General features: G+C 48.5%; 1 protein-coding gene across 2 annotated transcripts; it reads left to right on the forward strand.

Moving 5' to 3' along the window:
* Window positions 1–2,051: 2,051 nt before the first annotated feature.
* Window positions 2,052–20,129, forward strand: IL13RA1 (interleukin 13 receptor subunit alpha 1). 2 transcript variants are annotated; one of them, XM_081963888.1, is made up of 10 exons: window positions 2,052–2,154; window positions 5,687–5,850; window positions 6,324–6,453; window positions 7,920–8,040; window positions 10,018–10,196; window positions 11,538–11,674; window positions 13,958–14,105; window positions 15,789–15,888; window positions 16,159–16,325; window positions 19,146–20,129. In XM_081963888.1, the coding sequence occupies exons 1-9, from the start codon at window positions 2,100–2,102 to the stop codon at window positions 16,292–16,294; spliced, it is 1,170 nt and encodes a 389-aa protein (XP_081820014.1). In that variant the 5' UTR covers window positions 2,052–2,099; the 3' UTR covers window positions 16,295–16,325; window positions 19,146–20,129. The 2 variants fall into 2 exon arrangements, with proteins under 2 accessions (XP_081820014.1, XP_081820015.1); XM_081963889.1 differs by lacking the exon at window positions 5,687–5,850 and having other exon boundaries at window positions 2,058–2,154.
* The last annotated feature ends 160 nt before the right edge of the window (window positions 20,130–20,289 follow it).

The raw sequence follows: 20,289 nt of genomic DNA on the forward strand, positions 1-20,289 counted from the left end.
TCAACACGGAAGGAGCCCTGTAAAGCAGAACAATGTTCAAAACAGAAAACCAAGCCATTGAGCAGAAAAAGTCCTCTGAAGAGGCTCAAGTCCTGGGGGAAATCTGTTTTTTTTAAAAGAACATTTACCATGAAGGCAGCTGCATAGTTCCCTGGTGGAATGCTGTTCTGGAGAAGCCCATTTCCAGGGTGCCATCTGTTTTAGGGACAGGATCCAGGGCATGCTTGATAAGCACCTCCTTGGTGGCATCCGGAGGCCAACCAGCAACTGGGCAGCAGGGATGCAACCTGGCCATCACTGCCCTGACATTGCAGTCTGGCCTGGCAGATGTTCCTTAGGAGTCTCCCAGCTAGAGAAATGGTGAACTGAAGACCAGATCCGTTAAAAGTAGAGCCAATGACCACAGCAGAATAAAGAGTTAGCAGATAAACTGGATCTATGCAATTCCCCTCTGGATAGGGAAAGGGCTTGAGATGGACCACAACGGCTCCAGACAGTATCTCTTTATCAGGAGTCTTCAATATAGCAGCATCCGGCTTCTTTAGGGCCCTTGGGAGATGAGGGAAAAACATTGATTCGTTTTACCTGTGGTCAGTGTCTTTGGAAGGACACTGCTTTCCACACTTCCTTTTCTAAAGAATTTGGGAAATTGCTTCTTAGTTGCTTTACAACAGATCGGATCAGGAAACTTTGGACCAACGGTTTGACACACTAGGTGAGTTTCCTTCCATCCTTAACAAAAGCAGCTTTAAATATAAGTTTAAGGATTCGAAAGTTGTTTTCTTTTGAAATAAGCAGCCGAAGGGTGATTAGAGTTTTCGTTTTTGGAAAGTTACAAACAGAAATAAGATTCTGGAATTAATTAGAAGCATCCTTCCTGTGGGATCTTTTTTTAATGGGAGGATGGGACTTTGATGGTTGGACTGTTGTGGCCGGCCAGTGGCCAGAGGAGCTGGAAGTAGATTGGGACAGTGAGGACATGTTGAAGTTTATGTTTAAACAACGGAACCAAAAGTTAATCTTAAGAGCTTCTGCTTCTATAGATAGGACTGTGCTTAAAAGATGTTACGGAAGAGGAACAAGTTTCACGGGAGAAGACTAAGATTTATGTAAAAGTACATTTAAAATGGCAGACAACAGATGCAATATTTCATATAGGAGTGAAACCAGCTAAAATCTTAATAATGATACATGAATCAAAGAATGACCTGGAGAACTTTTCTAATTGGATTTACCAGAGAGATTTGTTAAAGCTTTGAAGACTTTCGGGAGAAGGGGTGAAAAACGAAATTAAGTTCAATCTAGGGCATTATTTGAAGTAATTCAAAGGTCAAAATTGTTAAAAGTTAAAAAAGGAGGACTGTAAAGTTGCTTTATTAGATCAAGGTTAAAACAGGTTATCTCTGGCAATTCCTAGTGGACTTTCACTGATCAGGACTGAAAGTGGGGCTTTAAAGGTTTGCTTAGATATATGTAGGTATGCAGGTATGTGTATAAATGTGTGTGTGTGTGTGTCTGTGTGTGTGTGTGTGTGTGTGTGTGTGTGTAATAGAGGGGATATTGGAGGAAGAGGCCATTTGCTGTATCTTAAGAAAAGCTGCTAAATTACTAAAATGGTTTATAATTGCGCTGAAGGAGAATACATTTGTTTCTTTTTACTGTTTTATCTTTTTCTCTTCTTTTCTACACTTTCTATTTTTCTCTTGATGCTTTTGTTTTGGACTGGTTTGTATTCGTTTGTATCCTTAGAATTGCAATTTTTAACACCCCGTCGGCGGCTCCAGGCTCCGGGGCTGCCCCGCTCCTCGGGCTCCGTTCCTCGCAGACCGCGGCCCCGCCTCGCCCCCCTTATTCTGGGGAAGGGGCTTTCCCTCCGCGCCGCCCCGGCAGCCCAAGCCCAGGCTTGCCGGGGGCCGGGGGCAGCGCTCTGCCCGCCCTCGGAGACCTCGCAACCCTTCCCAGAGAAGCCGCCCCCTGCAGCGAAGCCCCACCTCGGCTGGGGCGGGCAGGGGCGGCCCCAACTCCGGAGCTTTCCCGTCTGAACCCGCCCCGGCAGCCCAGAGCCTACGAGCGATCCGGCAGGAGCTCCGGCCGCGCCGATGGCGTTCCCGTCGCAGCCGCTGGCCTACCTGGCCGGGGTGGTGTTAGCCGCAGGTGAGGGGCTTGGAGGGCGGGGGTGGGGCGCCAGCAGGCGAGGGAGGGCGAGTCGCCGGGCCGCCTCCGGGCTCCGCTTGCCTCGCGGGGAGAGAGAGCGCAGTTCCCATCATCCCCGGCCCGTTCCGCCTGCCCTGAATTGGAGTCCAGCTCAGCCTTGCGCAGCCCGCCGTGCTGGGGGTGGTGGTGGTGGTGGTTGGGGATGGGGTGGGGGCTTTAGACTACAAAGCCCATCCCCTCCTCGCCAGGCGTTCAGCTGAAGCGCTGAACAATGCTATTTCCCCGAAGTAAAACCGAGGCGCTGAAAGACGCAACGTTTTGCTGCCACTTCTACTTTCCTGTAATTGGATTTGCGTTGCTGCTCTGGGACGTGATTCCAGTAGTACGGGAGGAGTCATAGTAGTAGTAATTTAATAGTAATCACATAAGCGGGATATATAATAATGACATGAACGATACCGGGGCAATTCAGGTTAGGGCAGTACAGGAGAGCTGGGCAGCGCTTCCCAGAGCCCCCTCTTCTAAAGTCAACAGCCCCCAGGGCACAGTAGCCTCTGGCCGCTCTCCCAGCTGATGGGTGGTGTAGTCCAGTCCTGGTTTTAACTGTAACTGGTTTTATGGCAATAATTGTGATTCTGTTTGCAGTTGTATTTGGTGGGTTTTGGGTGGGGGAGGGTTGGGGACTACAGAAAAGGGAGAAATAAATGGATGAAATTAATAAAGACATGGAGCAGTTCCTTAGCAGGGGTGCAATTCCCCCCCCCCCCGCAGCTCCTGGGGAAACCTGGGGGGGGGCTCCTCTCCCCTGCTTTCTTTGTTTGGAGGGAAGTTGCTGCAAATATTGGCTGTCAAAATTACCTAATGATTGGGGGGTGGGAGGGAGGGAGGGAGGAAGGAGATGAAAAGAAAAAGAAGGTGGGAGAAAGGGAAAGAAGGAAAAAGAAAGATGGAAGGAAGGAAAGGAAGGAAGGTGGGAAAGGGGAAAGAAGGAAGGAAGGAGATGAAAAGAAAAGGAGGGTGGGAGAAAGGAAAAGAAGGAAAAAGAAAGATGGAAGGAAGGAAAGGAAGGTGGGAAAGGGGAAAGAAGGAAGGAAGGAGGGAGGTGAAAAGAAAAGGAGGGTGGGAGAAAGGGAAAGAAGGAAAAAGAAAGATGGAAGGAAGGAAAGGAAGGAAGGTGGGAGAAAGGGAAAGAAGGAAGGAAGGAGATGAAAATAAAAGGAGGGTGGGAGAAAGGGAAAGAAGGGAAAAGAGAGATGGAAGGAAGGAAGATGGGAGAAAGGGAAGGAAGGAAAAGGAAGGAAAAGGAAGGAATTGGAAAGGGAAGTGTCTCCAACTTGATGCCACCTGGGTGTGTTGGAGTCTCTGCCCGCCTGTGCCCTGCTGGGGATGATGGGTCTTGGGGAACACCCAATTAGGAAAGGGCACCCAGTCCTTCCCTGCCTCTCTTCCCTGAACCAGGGGAGGGAAGGATCCTCCCCTCCAGCAGCAAATAAACACAACTGGCATGACCCGGGTGAAGCCTGAGGTTGCTGGTGCCCATGCCAACTGTTGCGAAAGCTTCCCAGGGCTTCCCAGGTGATGCAGCTCAACCTGTAGCAGGCTGCACCCAAAACGGGCTTCCTCTTCACCTGACAACAGTTGCAGGTAGTCCTCGACTTAACAACCGTTCAAAGTTAGAGCAGCCAGGGAAAAAAAGTAACTGCGACCGTTTTTTCCACACTTATGACCGTTGAAGCATTCCCCACAGTCATGTGATCAAAATTCAGACACTTGGCAACTGACTCGTAGTTATGATGGTCGCAGACTCCTTGGGTCACCTCCTTCTGCGACCTGACAAGTCAATGGGGAAGCCGGATTCACTTAATGACCAAATGGCTAATTTAGCAATGGCAGGATTCACTTAACAACGGCGGCAAGAAAAGTCATCAATGGGGGCAAAGCTCACTGAACCAATGTCTCACTTAACAGCAGAAACGTTGGGCTCAATTGTGGTCATAAGTCGAGGAGTTCCTGGGTCAATTGTGGCCATAAGTCGAGGACTATCCGGGTCAATTGTGGTCATAAGTTGAGGACTACCTGGGTCAATTGTGGCCATAAGTCGAGGACTACCTGGGTCAATTGTGGCCATAAGTTGAGGACTACAACTACTGGTATAAAAAGCGTCCTTGCTCAGAATGAGGGGTTTGGCCACTCCAAGGTAGGTCTGGAGACCCTCGGGGGCCCTTGGGGCATTTCAGGAGATAGGACCACCACTGAAAAGCAGGAGGTGAAATTAATTACAAAATCATAATTAGGCTTGGATGCGGTTTGATCCTAATCTTACAGGGGGGTAGAAAGTGGTCACCCGACAACCAGAAAGTGGTCACGGGGCAAACTCACTTAGCTTGCTAAACTACAGCTTAGTTTAATGGTGGTTTGTGGGGGGGGGGCAGGGATGTTTTTCAAGTGGTTACTTTTTCCTGGTTCCATAGAGGCAAGCAGAGGAAGGGTCTTCCCCCCTTCCCAATTCCAGAGCCCTCCACCAAACTCTTTTGGTGGGTTGAAACTCCCGTCCACTTAGGTTCAAGGATCCAGCTCCTTCCTGCCCATTTCTCCCACCCAACCTGTGACGGAATCCTCTAAGATCTGACCCCTGAAGTTGAGCCCCCGCAGAGATCTCTTGGAAATCAAGGCCTCTGAATCACTCTGCTCTGAGTCACAGTCCCTGCCTTGACTTTTTGGGGGGGAGGGGGGGAAGAAAGAGAAAAAGAAAGGAAGGGAGGGAGGAAAGAAGGAAGGAAGGAGAAAGAAGGATGGGTGGGTGGATGGAGGGATGGGAGGATAGGAAGGAAGGAAGGAAGGAGAATGGAAGGAGAAGAAAGGGGAAAGAGAAAAGGGAAGGAATGAAGGAAGGAAGGAAAAGAAGAATGGATGGATGGATGGGAGGGTAGGAAGGAAGGAGAAGAAAGGGGAAAGAGGAAAGGAAAGGAAAGAAAGGAGAAGGAGGAAAGGGGAAGAGGGGGGAGGGAGGGAGGAAAGAAAGGGGAAAGAAGGGTGGATGGATGGATGGATGGATGGGAGGATAGGAAGGAAGGAGGAAGGAGAAGAAAGGAAAGAGAAAAGGAAAGGAAGGATAGAAGGAGAAGGAAGAAAGGGGAAGAGGAAGGAAAGGGAGGGAAGGAGAAAGAGAGGGAGGGAGGAAAAGAAGGATGGGTGGATAGAAGGATGGATGGGAGGGTAGGAAGGAAGGATGGAGCAAGGAGAAGAAAGGGGAAAGAGAAAAGGAAAGGAAGGATGGAAAGAGAAGGAAGGAAGGGGAAGAGGAAGGAAAGGGAGGGAGGGAGGAAAAGAAGAATGGATGGATGGAAGGATGGATGGGAGGGTAGGAGGGAAGGAGGAAGGAAGAAGAAGAAAGGGGGAAGAGAAAAGGAAAGGAAGGAAGGAAGGAAGGAAGGAAGGAAGGAGAGGGAAGAAAGGAGAAGAGGAAAGGGGGAGGGTTCCCTTGGCAAGCGAGCCCTGCCTTACCTCTCCTTCTCCCCCCCTTCCCTCCCAGGAGCGCTGTCCACCCTGCCTTCCCCCTCCAACATCAGCTATGCCTTCGATGAGAGCGGATGCATCTTGAGCGTCCGGTGGGGTCCAGCCAGGCTCCCCCCTGGGAATTCCTGCGGGGAGATGTATTACACTGGTCTCTTCAATGGCAAAACGTGGACAGAAGAGGTGAGCCTACAGAGAGCCCTCGACTTACGACCACCGTGGAGCCTAAAATGCATGTTGCTAAGTGAGCCGTCGGGAGTGTGGAGCAAGACAACAGTGTCCGTAATGAAAAGATGATGGAAAACAGAAGCTGAATTACAAACCTCTGGCAAATGGGGGAGGGGGTCACCTGTCCTCACCCCCCCACACTCCACTCTCGCTGCCTTTTCTAACCTTAGAAGTTAAACAGACTTTGGGGAGGGGGGCATCCGCAGGAAAGGGCTTCTCAAGAAGCTGAAAAATTGGAAGGAGTTTGGAGTTGGGGTCCCCAATCTCTCTGCCCCCATGGACTGAGAGAGAGAGAGAGAGAGAGAGAGAGAAAACGAGAGGCGGAATGGGACAGGGGACTCCTGAGGATTTCCCCCCTCCCCCCCCCCCAGGAGACAGGCTGGGATCCTCCTACGATGCCTAAATGCTCTTCCTTTTCCCATTGTTAGATGTGGAGCCCAGAGCTGTCCAAAAAAATGGCTGTCCCTCTCGGGAAAAACATGTCTTTTGGACTACGGACAACTTGTCTGAATAACAGTGACGAAGGAATATTGTTTCAGATCCCGCTGGAACAAAACGGTAAATTTTCAGCCACTGGGTAGATGCAGATGTTCCTGTAAGAACGATGTCTGGAGGAATTGCACCGGTCTCCTCAGATGTAGACACCCCAGACCTCTGTCCTAGAAAGGGGCTGCCGCATCTCTGGAGCCAAACCAGCAACGAGGCTGGGGGCCCTTCGAGACCAGCCCGGGAATTGGGCTGGGCAGCGCCCGAGAGCGGAAGACACAAGGGAGTTTTGGGAGGGTGTAGGATGAGAGCCTGGGGGGAGGATCTGGACACCTCCTGAAAGCAGCTGTGCAGGGCCACCCGGGGGAAAGGCACACTTGCTTTGATGGGTATCACAGAAAAGGATTCCTTTGCACGCTGCTTTGACTGGAGCAGAGCAAAATCCCTCCACCTACTTGAATGCTGGTGCAAATATTTTGATTTGCACAGATCCGGTCTCTGCTAGGACCATGTTTACCCGAAAATAAGACAGGGTCTTATTTTCTTTTGACACCCCCCCCCCCAAAAAAATAAGCACTTGGCCTTATTTTCGGGGAGGTCTTATTATTTTTGAGGTTCCCCCTTAACCTCGGCCCATGGCCCGCAGATCAACTGACCCAGAGAGAGCCAGAGATTCTGCCCCTGTTTCTGGCGCACTGATGCCAGCATCGCTGGGCCTGTTGTCTTTTTGCGGCTGGCACTAAGAGAAGGGGCACGGTAGCTAGAGTTTGCAGGAGTGGCCTCCGTGAGCCTGTGGGGCACGTGGGGCTTTTTCGCTCCCAGGAAATGGCGGGGAACGGCTGTGCATGCATTTAAATATTTTAGGAGAGGGCTTATTTTGGGGCATGCGCTCAAAAGCCCAATTGGGCTTATTATTCAGGGAGGTCTTATTTTGGGGGAAACACGGTAGAAAACACAACGGGTGGCGGGATAGGGAGTATGGGAATTGTTATTTCCCTACCTGATGGTTTCTTGTCTGCTGCTTTCAATTCCAAAAACCTGGGGAGGGGTCTCCAACCTTGAAGCCTACAAGTCATAAAGTGGCCAAGATTGGAAGCCTCTGCCCCAAAGGTGGGCTCCGGCCGGTACGCCGCAGTACTGGCATACTGGTGCCTCCTGGGAGGAGCAGGCACCATTCCGGTACGGTGCTTCGGTGCCCGCGTTTCTTACCTGTATTTGACCCAACCAGACCATTTGCGCACATGCACGCATCATACGGCGGCTGCGCAACGATCCACTGAATAGCTGGAGCGTTGCAGGTGGTGGATGCCCGGCCCCCATCGCAACATACCCAACATACCAGTTGCGACGGGATGTGGACCCCACCCCTGCCTTGCTCATAGGATGGCCAAGGCCCTTTGGGCAGGTGAATTTAACTTGGGGCTTAAGCTGGGAATTTCAGACCCGGGGAATGTCAGGCTTTCCTCCTTGCTTTTGGGCAGGTGGGCACCTATAAGCAGAGCGATAGACAGATGCCACTCTGGCTTTGCCCTTTGCAGGGACAGGAGAAACAGGCGCCACGAACGTCAGCTGCATATGTCATAACATGGAATGGATGGCCTGTTCGTGGAAGCGAGGAAGGAAAGCGCCTCGCCACACCAACTACTTCCTGTCCTTCTGGTTTGTATTGGGAAACCCCGTTCTTTTTCCTGGCCCTTAAAAGAGCCCATCTAATCTACAGGCAGTCCTCGACGTATGCCCGCAGTTGAGCCCAAAGTTTCTGCTGCTAAGTGAAACAGTTAAGTGAATTTTGCCACGCTGTACGGCCTTCCTTGCCAGAGTTGTTAAGTGAATCTCAGCAGTTCTTAAGCTAGTAACCCGCTTGTTAAGTGAATCCCGCTTCCCCCGTTGACTTTGTTTGTCAGGTGGTCGCGAAACGACACGTGTGACACCTGCCCCAGACACTACAACTGTCATAAATATGAGTCAGTTGCCAAGCGTCCAGATTTTCATCACTAATGCTGCAATGGTCATGAGTGTGAAAAAACAGTCACTTTTCCCAGTGCCGTTGTAAGTTCGAAAAGTGACTAAATCAGGGGTGTCCAAAGTTGGCAACTTTAAGACTTGTGGACTTCAACTCCCAGAATTCCCCAGCCAGCAGAGCTGGCTGGGGAATTCTGGGAGTTGAAGTCCACAAGTCTTAAAGTTGCCAACTTTGGACACCCCTGCTTTAGAGAAAGGAATGGCCATTTATGGACAGGATTTTCCCCAGCATTTGGATATGGAAGTCTCTTAAATGGGGCAGATTATAAGAGTCACTTCAAGCAGTAAGAAAGGAGAAGCAGTCTTTAAAAGTAGCGCAGGACAGAGGATCCTTCCATGGTGTCCAAATGCTGCCACGCAGACTATCTGTATTCCATACGTCGACTATCTGTATTCAATAGGCTTTTTTTTTTCCCCTCACATTCCAAAGTTTCAGACAGAACTGTAAAAGGTTTTAGTCTGGTGTCTATCGCTCTTGAAATCTATTTGGATGCTCAAGTGGAAATTCTGAAAGAAGACCCAGGAATAGCTGAGCTTTTCAACGTTAAATAAGGCAGATTAAATCAAGGGAGATCATTGGAATAAACTCTCTTTCTGTAACGGGGGACTGTCAGCGACTCCCATCAGACTCATTCCCATCACAGCACTTCAAATCGGTTACTCGCCACCCTCAAGTTGTTGTTGTTGTTTTTTTAATCTGGTTTACGTTTTTGCTGTGTTTTGTGCCCCATCCCAGTCCTTAAAACCGTGCTGCAGGCTGACCTCTTAGATAAATAAAAATGATACGATGACATGGTTTACTTAAGGGAATGATGTTTCAAAATGTTCTTTGAAGGTCTTCGGACAGACAGCCAATCTCCACGGCTTGTCCAAAGGAGGAGTTGCTAGATTTCAGAGTAGCATTTCGGAAGAATTGCCTCTAATACAACGTCTGCATTCCAAATCCTTTAGTAATTCATAATATGTCTCAATGATTTATCTTGTTTTTGAGCCATCGTGGAGAAAATGAGGATATCAGAATATGATTTATCTTTGAAGTTGTGATAAAGTTTTTAGCTGTAACAGACAAATGAGTACTATTACAAGGCTAATAAAATATTTTCGTTTAGATTGGCTGCATTCACACAATCTTGCAATGATTATTCTCCTCCTCCTCCTCCTCCTCCTCCTCCTCCTCCTCCTCCTCCTCCTCCTCCTCCTCCTCCTCCTCCTCCTCCTCCTCCTCCTCCTCCTCCTCCTCCTCCTCGTAGTTCAGCATTCTCTCGATCTTGGCAACTTTATAAGGGCAGACTTGTTATGCTGACAAGTATTGCTTCCGTTCAATTATGAAGGCTTCTGAATATTATTTCATTGCTCTGGTCTTAAAAAGAAGGTTCAGCCACCCCCCACCCACCTCTTATCTAGGCAAGAATTCCCACATGTCTCTGTCGAGGTCATTTCCTTGACACTCTGCACCACACAAACTAACACTGTGTGGCTACGTTTGTTGGTCCAAATTTTGAAGAAAACAGCATGGAGTGAGCTTCCACAGTACCTCCCCATTGCGCTTTGTCATTGCTTCCATCTGTCCTCTCTGATCCTCTTGCTCACACCTGTTCATCCATCCACCTTCAGGTACGGCAACCTGGAAGAGAGGCAGCTGTGCACAAATCGTACTGTCGATGGAGACACTTTCCGATGTATTTTTCCCATCAACTGTTCCGGAAAACGCAACATAGTTCTTTCCATCCAAAGCGATTCTGAAGACATCCAGTCGGTCTGCATGCTTACCAAGGAAGGGACAGAAAAGTCTGGTAGGTTTTCCCCTCTTGGTGGGTCCAGCCCACAGGTGGGCTTCAAAAGTTATGGAATGCATGTCAGAGATGGCACGTAGAGCCCTCTTTGTGGGATCATGCACCATCACCAGCTGCTCTTCTGGTTTCCAGCACCATCCATCTGGTCTTTGGGGGTGCCAGAGCGCCAGAAAATGGCCTGAAAATACTCCCAAACAGCCCACAAAATAGCCTGAAAATGCCTTGAAAATCACCCGGAAAGCAGCCTGAAAACGGCCCAAAATGCCCAAAAAACAAGCATGTACGTGCTGGGCATCTGGTCTTTGGGTTTTTGGCGCTCTGGCATTCCGATTTGGGCACTCAGTGCCTAAAAAGTTTGCCATCACTACCCTATGATCTACATTTTACAGGTAGCTTTCAACATACAACCGAAATGAAGCCTGCCCGTTATGGCTGTTTGCTGTAACTCTCTTAAAAGAGATCGGTCCAACAGGATTTTACTATCTTTTTCACGGTGATCATTAAGCCAACCAATGCTTCATTACGGGTGAAGTTTTACGGAAAACCAGAAGCACATGGGGACTGGGAGAGAAGTTTATCCCCATCGTGGTTTGCAAAATCTGGGCACCGAGGGCTTGTCTTTTGCACAAGTGCCCCTGTGTTTGAAGCAGTGGTGGGTTCCTCCCGGATCGCACCGGATCGCGCGCGCTCCCTTTCAGCGCTCCACCTGGCTTGCGCGCTCCCTTCCGGCGCTGAAACCGGAAGTACAGTTTTGCCCGGCCCTGGCGAAGCAACGACGCCTGCCTGCGCTCCACCAGCTCGGCTGGGAACGGAGATGTTTCCTCAGCGGAGCGGAGCGCCTGAAAAGTCTTTTCAGGCGCTCCGCTCCGCTGAGGAAACATCTCCGTTCCCAGCCGAGCTGGTGGAGCGCAGGCAGGCGTCGTTGCTTCGCCAGGGGCGGGGCAAGACTGTACTTCCGGTTTCAGCGCCGGAAGGGAGCGCGAGAGCCAGGTGGAGCGCTGAAAGGGAGCGCGCAAGCCAGGTGGAGCGCTGAAAGGGAGCGCGCGCGATCCGGTGCGATCCAGCAGGAACCCACCACTGGTTTGAAGGCACAATAACGAGTCTGTTCTGAGGAGAGCCCACACAAAACCGAGCATCTCTAGGTGGGATGCATAGATGGGTATAAACCCCTTACCGTAGCATTCAAATTAATCATTGAATGGAAACTGACCCACCAAACTCCAGGTCAGCAGAAAAAGTAGAAGGGAATGAAATGGAAAGGACAGTTGATTGATCTCGGTGTGTTTGTAGGAATAATGAAAATGGCCTTTTGAACAAGAATCCTTGTCTGTTTTTCTTTAGATTATCCAATAAAGCTTCACCCACCATCAAATCTGAAGATCGAGGAGGTCGGTAAAACTCTTTTTCTAATGTGGCACGCTCCCAGCTTCTGGAATGGCATATGCTATAGTGTTGAAATAAATGGCGTTCAGAAACCGGTAAGCTACCTTTGTGTTTAAGTTGTTTCTGTTTTTTGAAAGCAGTGTTTTACTGCTTGAAATATCGTGCATGGAATGTAGAGATCATTATCTTGAGTTGTCTGCAAACTGCTTTTTTTCTGAGAAAATTGTTTATTTTTTATTCTCTTACATAGCATTTTAAGTATACATTCACATAGTTGTTATTCTTCTATACATTTATCATTCTTATACATTTATTATTTCATTTAATAGGTTATAATATACAGTTTGGGTTGCTTTATTTACCATCCCTTCCTCCTGTTGTAACACCACCTCATTTTCCCTTTCTTTTCTCCCTCCCTCCCTTCTCTACTTTCTTCCTTCCTCCTCTCCTTCCCCTTCCTTCTTCCCTTGCCTTTCTCCTGCTCCTCCTCTTCCTCTTCCTCTTCCCCTTCCCACCCTCTCTCCTTCTCTTCCTCTCCCTTCCATCCTCCTCTCCTTGCCTCTTTCTTCTTTCCCCCATCTTCCTTTGCAAACTGCTTTGAGGCACCATCTCTGGTACAATTTAAACCATTTAATCCTGAGGGGCTGGGACTCCAATCCCCATAATTCGCAGCCAGCATGGCAAAAGCGAAGATAACCTTTACCTCCGTTGCTGTCGTCATGGATAAAAAGTTTCTGCCACCTGAGATTGGTTTATGCTGCAAGACACTAAGAAGATCTGGAGACAAATTGTACATAGCGATGTTGTGGTTTTTGTACGAAGCAATATAGATGTAGATTAGATGATATGGTGATGGCGATGTCTGACTACCAACCTCATCCCGGGAGATCCCACTCAGGAAGACTGAAAGTAGACTCTTAACATATGTCCCTTGGTGGAATATCCTCTCTGGAGATAGTGGGGACCTTAGATTTTCCTTGGCTGATTTGTCTAATCCTCTCTCTGAAGTTCCCAGAATTCCTTTGGGCCATTCTGGTTGTGGAATTCTTGGTGTCAATAGTCCCCAACAGAAATGGAAAGAACCAAGTTTGATTCCAGCTTGTCCCAGCTTCTGCTAACCTAGCAGTTTGACAGCATGTAAAAAAGCAAGTAGAAAAATAGGGACCACCTTTGGTGGGAAGGTAACAGCGTTCTGTGTGCCTTTAGCATTTAGTCATGCTGGCCACATGACCACGGAGACATCTTCGGACAGCGCTGGCTCTTCGGCTTTGAAACGGAGATGAGCACTGCCCCCTAGAGTAAGGAATAACTAGCTCATGTGTGAGGGGAACCTTTACCTTTTAGGTTAGCTAAAATGTTTAAAAATATGTCTAGCAAATGTTGGAAATGTAACCGAAAAATGGGCACATTTTTATCGTTTGTGGTGGATTTGTGCCAAAGCCAAAAAAATTTTTGGCGAAGATACACAGGCAGCTAGAAAAGATGATAAGGAAACATGTAGATTTTAAACCTGAATTGTTTTTATTAGGTATCATATCAGAAAAACTGGATAAGAAAAGTATGTATTTAATATTACATGTCTTAATAGCAGCGAGGATTGTTTTCGCACAATATTGGAAAAATGAAGATACAGCTCAAGAGGAAGAGATAATTAAGAAGATGCTAGATTGTGTAGAAATGAATAGATTGACATTGAAAATTAAGCAGAAAGAGGACGTAGAATATTATCAAACATGGAATTTATTTTACCAACGGCTGGAAATAAAGGGGTGGAGATTAAGAATGTAAATTTGTATTGTTAAGCAAACTAAATACCCAGACAACACGATGTTTATTAAGCACCAAGGAATGTATTTAATAGAAAAGCAATAAAATTAAATTTTTAAAAAAGATGCTGAGCTTGAGAAACACCATTGTAGTGATTGCTGAGTAGACAATGTAAAGCTGCCAAATAGCATCCAAAAGTAAATCAGAGTCCGAGGCAAAGTATTGCTCCGAGTTCCAATTTATTAAGAGAGCCATGTTGGCACATCTGGGAAAACCCGAATCTGAAAGCTTCCCGGTTTTCCCCACCCAGTTGAAAGTTCAAGATCTTGCCAAGACACCCACAAGTCCATCCCATGGTCCAATCTCCCACTGCCATGCTGGCAGTTCCACCCATCCAGCTCCGGTCAGGTGCAGAGGTGCAAAGACAAAGGATGACCTTGGCTTTCTAGAAAGAATGTTGTTATGGCTACATAGCATCTAACTCCGTACAATCCCCCCTCCCATCTTCCCACAATAGCAAATGCATAGTAAAATAATAGAAAGTGTGGCAGGCCAAAGATCCAAAAGAAAAGATGGCTGCAGGCCTGACACTGTCCATGTTTCTTCTAAAGCCTTCCGAAGACACCACCAAAACAACCCTCACCCTTGACTCCAATAAGTATCACACTCTGAGAGTGAGGGCCGTGCTGACCAAGGTCGGCAGTGACTGCAAGGAAACACGCGGTCTCTGGAGTGAATGGAGCAAGCCAGTGCACTGGGGTGAGTCTTTTTTTCTAAGGAACTAAGCCACCAAGTTGGTTTTGCTTAACTTAAACGATGGACCAGGATCTCGTGCTGGTTGCATTTGGTCTTTGAATTAACTTCACGGCATCCTACCTGTGTTTCCTGTTGCCTTGCTTAAATTTATAGGATTATTTCAGTTACATTCGGAAGGACTATTTATATCGCTCTGTTCCGCTAGCTAGGATATCCCCTGTGGATGTGATGGCCCCTCAGCAGGGAGAGGATCAGAGAGGGATATCGCCATGTCAAAGGATGGCTTTAGTGTCTGGATTAGATTGATGGGATTCTTTCCAATGGTGCCATTCCAGATCTACGTCTCAGGGCATGAGTGGGAATCCTTTGGATCTGGTCTCCAGAGGCTAGAACTGCAGGACCTTGGATAGTTCCAAGCCCAAAGCTAAGTCTCTGGAAGCCAAATTCAATTGTGGCTTTTGGAAGACCGCACACCTCCTAGCTTTGTCCCATCCTCATGAGGGGATGAGCACGAAGTGTCCTTTCTTTCTTTCGTTCTCATCTGTGTTGTCTTTGCTGAGGTCACCAAGAATGAAAGCAGCTGGTACCTCAATGAAGCTGACCTTGGAGGGGTTGTTAGGATGAGAGGAGGAACTGGGCATTGCCTCTTTGAGTTTGTTGCTTCTGGTCAGTCTTTCTGGATCTGGTTTACTCCTCCTTGTAATCTATTACTCAGCGGAAACAGGTTTTTCAGGTGGAATTTCCTGTGTTACCTACTGTATTTTTCGGAGTATAAGACGCACCTTTTCCCCTCCTAATTGCTGGTTTTTGACCCTAATAAAAGATTTCTACTTATACTTTTTCCTCCTGAAAGAGCATGGAGATCTTGGTGCATCTTATAAACCAAATGCAGCCATTTGTGGCCTCCTGAAGCCCCGTTCCTGCATCTGGTTTTTGCAAAAAACGTGTGAAAAATGGTCCGGTTTTTGCAAAAAACAGAGGCATTTTTGCCTTACCCCAGCCCCCAGGAGCACTCTGCAGACTTCGGCAGGGCTGGAGGGGGGAGGCAAAAAATTTGCAAAGAACAGCCCATTTCCTGCAAACATGGGGGCGTTTTTGCCTTCACCCAGCCCTGCTGAAGCCTGCAGAGTGCTCCTGGGAGCTGGGGAGGACATAAAGTTTTTTTTTTCTTACTTACCTCTTCGAAGTCTTGGTGCGTCTTATACACCAGTGCATCTTATAGTCTGAAAAATATGGTACTTCCCAATTCTTCTAATGGGAAATGCTTTCAGCATAAGAATCCTGTCTTCTTTCACTGCCGTTTGTCCTTGGCAAATCCGGGGTGCATATATGCACAAGGCTGATTGGGCACACCCAATTTATTATTTGGATTGTCAGCAGGGAGAGTGGCCATGGGAACTCCCCACCCCCCCACCCCTCAGGACCCCCTTGCCAGCCCCTCTCAACGATTCCATCCCAGGGAAGGTTTCACAGGATGTGGTCAGATTTTTCTAGCTGGGCGAAGCATCAACTGCAACCTTTGAGGACCTTCTCTCTTCTCTTGGCCAGAAGTCTGAATTGGGCTTCCATGTGAAGTCTCCATAGTCTTCCTTGACTGCTCTGAGGGAAATGATTTAGCAAGAATGGGCTGTTCTTGGGTCCTTCTGGCTTCAGCTGGAAACGGTGTCACTGTCCTTGCCTTTTTAGGTAAGCGGAAGACGTTCGAAACGTTGAACATTATATTGTTCATCACGATTCCGTTGTGTGCTGCCATCCTGACGATCATTTTCCTCGTTTATTTGAAGAGGTAAGAAACTAATTGCTGAGACTCAAAATACTTTCTTTTTGCCGGATCTGCATTGCTGCTGGGCATTTGTGATGAAGCCAGGAAAAAAAAAGCCTACTAAAGACCTATTAAAGGTCTTAATATGGACCTATTAATAGGTCTTAAAGGACTTATTAAAGATCTATTAAAAACCTATTAAAGACCTACATCACTTTGCTCAGCCCATGGAAAAGAAGTGGGGAACCTCCCATTCTGGACTATTCTCATTATTTTGTTCTCTCCACTCTGCAGGATTCGGCTGTTGATCTTCCCGATAATTCCTGACCCTGAAAAAGTTCTAAAACGCATGTTTGAAGATCAGAGAGAGGAGTACCTGCCCGTTGAATATCCACCCGAATTCATTAAACCCGATCCAATCAGTTGGTGAAGGAAACGCAGGCTGAAAAAAATACAGCGAGGTGCATAAGTGGGGCAGGGGGAGTGGGGGGTTTCTGGGTATCTTTGTGGAATACCTTTACACTTAAAAATTGAAGAGCTAATTACTGAATGAATCCATTTCACGGAATGCAGATGAAAGCATACGCAGAGGTGGGCTGCTACAGGTTCGTCCGAGTTCGGGAGAACCTTTAGCTAACGTTATGGCTGGTTCGGAGAACCTCCAAATCCCATCCCTGGCTGGCCCCGCCCACCATGACCCTCCCCACCCACTCCTCCCCTCCCTGCCCAGGAGTCTCCACGCGGCCCGTTTTGGATGCGAGGTAAGTGCAGAGCCTTCGTGGAGGCTCAGGGAAGGGGAAACAGGCCTCCGGGGCAGGAAGTTTTCGCCCTCCCAGAGGCTCGAGGAAAGCCTCCGGAGCCTAGGGATGGCGAAAATGCCCCACACTGTGGTGCAAGAGGCTGACTAGGTCACACCCACCACGCCCACGCCTACTCAGCAATCAGTCAGAGAACCCGTTGGTGAAATTTTTGAAGCCCATCCCTTGAGCCAACGGGTTGGCTTCACTCAGCGTGCTAAGCCACAGAAATGCAAATCTGTGTGAACGTTAGGCACGCTTAGTTCTTTGTGTGGTTGTAACACTTAGTGTACAGAAGTGCAGAGATAACCTTCAATTAGGGCAGTGCTTCTCAATTATTTTCTGTCATGCCCCCCCTAGGAAGAAGAAAACATTTCCCCCCCCCCCCCGCGCGACTGTAAATAGTATCATTTGTCTATAAAATTGTTATAAGTACACCTCTGCATAACATAGCACACCGGTCTTTCCTCGTCTCCCACCGTAGTCACATGCTTTCTTTCCTCTTTCCCTCTTACTTGTCTATCCTTCCTTCCACCCTCCCTTCCTCCTTCCCTTCCTTCCTGCCTCCCTTCCAGTTCCCTCCTTCCTCTTTCCCCCTGCCTGCCTGCCTTCTTTCCCTCCTGCTTATCTATGCTTTCTTCCTTCCTTGCACCTCCCTCCCTTCTGCCTGCCTGCCTTCTTTCCTCTTTCCCTATCCTTCCTTTCTCCCTCCCTCCTTCCCTGCCTCCCTTCCAGTTCCCTCCTTCCTCTTTCCTCCTGCCTGCCTGCCTTCTCTCCCTCCTGCTTATCTATGCTTCCTTCCTTCCTTGCACCTCCCTCCCTTCTGCCTGCCTGCCTTCTTTCCTCTTTCCCTATCCTCCTATCCTTCCTTTCTCCCTCCCTCCTTCCCTGCCTCCCTTCCAGTTCCATTCTTCCCTCCTTCCTTCTGCCTCCTTCCTGCCTGCTTGCCTTCTTTCCTCTTTCCCTCCGGCGTGTCTGCTTTTCTTTCCTTCCTTCCACCTCCCTTCTGCCCTTCTTCCCTCCCTCCCTGCCAGCAGCTCCTCCAGCATCCCAGCTGGAAGCAGCAGCACAACAGTCGCCGTTACCAGGGGCGAAGGGGTGGCGGTGGCAAGATCGGGCGACCGCCGCCCCTTTGTCCCTTCCCCAACAGCGGCTGTTGCGCTTCCGCTTCCAGACGGAATGCTGGCGGTAGAGCTGCTGGCGGGGAGGCGAGCTACGCGGTGGCGAAGATGGGCGGTCCCATGCTTCCCTCCCTCCCACCCCCGCCCGAGCAGGCTTCTTGCACAGCTCCAGCCCGCGGCTCCAATGAAAATCCACAGTCCGAAGTGCTGCCACTTCCAGGCGGGATATATTATGCCTCGCCCACGCCTTCGCCGCCGTTGCACCCAGATGGAAAGGGAGCCTTCGCGCCCCCCTTTACGGAGCCTCGCGCCCCCCCAGGGGGGCGCGCCCCACTATTTGAGAACCGCTGAATTAGGGAATGCAAGAGCAGAGACATCAACCCCAGCTTCGCCCTGAAAGGGGAAGGAAGAAACTCAAGGTTGAGCTGCCTTTGTCTTCTCAAGTGTAAGAGGAGAGAAGAAGAAACTCTGCTGGGTTTTCAAAACTACGTTGCATAATTACCCCTTAACAGTTGAGTTAAAAGAGAATCATAAGTAGAGTAGACCTTACGGAGTCTGTTTCATCACCAAGCCTAATCCCACCCAACGTTTTCAGGAACAACCTTTGAGGGAATCTCACCAGGTTTACCCCTAAGCAGAAATTATAGTTTTCAAGGCAGTAATGAAATCTAATTTTTTTTACTATGGGTTCTGTGGGCGTGGCTTGGTGAGGGGGGGGTCGTGTGACTGGGTGAGGGGGTTGGACTAGATGACCTCCAGGTCCCTTCCAGACCTGGATTATCCTCTGAAGCTGCTTCTAGTGCCAGGTTTGTAGTCCTTCCTTCCTCTCCTTTTTCCCTCCCTCCCTCCATTTCTTTCTTTCTTTCTTTCTTTCTTTCTTTCTTTCTTTCTTTCTTTCTTTCTTTCTTCTCTCTCTCTCTCTGTGTCTTTCTTTCTTTCTTTCTTTCTTTCTTTCTTTCTTTCTTTCTTTCTTTCTTTCTTTCTTTCTTTCTTTCTTTCTTTCTTTCTTTCTCAGCATCCCCCCACCCCCTGTTTTTGGCCTAACAGGCTTCAGGGAAGCCTCCTGGGAGCAAAAATGGATCCCACCCCACCCTTGCGTTTCCAGAGAACCTGTAGTAAAAAAATGCTTAAAACGTGTTTTTTTTTTTAAGTTCCAAAGATCAGCTGTGTGACGTGCGATCGTCAGAACATTTTTAATAAAGCTTTTTAAAAGTCTTTTTTACTGCTGTTTCGGGCGAACCGGCCCAAACCGGTAGCATTTCACCCCTGCTTCAAGGGCGTTGGGCTCCCATGGCCTTGAGGGCAGTCCGTTTTCTTTCTGCCTGCCCCATTTCATCGGCTTTGTCTTTGTCTCTTGTTCTAGAAACAGACTACAGGATGAGCTAGCCAAGGAAGACCCTGTGCTTCTACTGGCAGCGCCTACAGGAAGTGAGAAAGCCGGGTTGCCGTCGTTATGTGAAACGACTTCTGAATGTAAAGTGAGCAAGCCCACTGCTGCAGGAGAGAAAAAGACTCATCTCAAGAGGCGATGGATGGGTGGCCACTTGGAGAAGGACCTTTGCACACGTTTGCTTATTCGTTGAACACACCTTGATGGATGCAGGAAATGCAGGCAGGAGAAGTGGAAATGAACTCTCCTTCACCTGGCAACTTTCCCCAAAGTTATCAAAAACTGAATATCAAGCCGCACCGTAGCTTCTGTGAAGTGACATTGGCTCTAAAGGACTGTTGTTTTTATACCCATGGGCCAGTTCAATGGCCCTCAAACCGGCAAAGCTTTTAGCCCCCCACAAATGGTGTGATAGCAACCTAGCCCCCCCATCAGGATGAATGCAGACTTTCTCACGAGGTGACCAAATGCAGGCAAGATTGGTGACGCATGCATCCATTACTACTGCTATTCTTATTCTTATTGCCCCTTTTCTCCCGGTTTCATGGCCCTTTGCTTGTCACAAGCGCATGAATGTACAAAGTCCGGGAGGGGGTTTACGCACATCTTAATGACTTAAGTTAGGTTTCGATGCTGTAGCAGTGATAAGCGCATTCAGACCACTGAGACTGATAAGGCAACACCACAAATCTGAAGAAGATCATTGTTCCCTCGGCTGGGATCCAAAGGCTTGCACAATCCAGCACATTCCACGAAAGGACTTGACTTCGTGCCCAAATCCATGTTTACGGTGGTGTTTTTGAACTGGTGAATTTGTCTTTGCCATCAAACTTCTTCTTTTTTTTTTCCTCTCTAGAAAATTGTGAAAAGGTTCATTTGTAAATGTTCTTCACCTTCTGTAAAAACTCTGTTGAGCTGTACCCTTTTTAGGTAAACAATGAACGATACTTTTTTTTTTTCTAACAGAAGAAACTACTTTCGTTTTGTGACATACTTTGTGGGTTAGCGCTTGTAAGCCCCCTGCTGGATGGGTGTATCTCTCGGTCCCTGTTATAGCCCGCCAGTAGCCAGCAGAGCTGGCAGCAGATTCAGACAGTGAGGAGGTTGGGGAGGAAGA

Source organism: Natrix helvetica (genome assembly GCF_964273705.1).
Source record: "Natrix helvetica genome assembly, chromosome: 11".
Lineage (NCBI taxonomy): Eukaryota > Metazoa > Chordata > Lepidosauria > Squamata > Natricidae > Natrix > Natrix helvetica.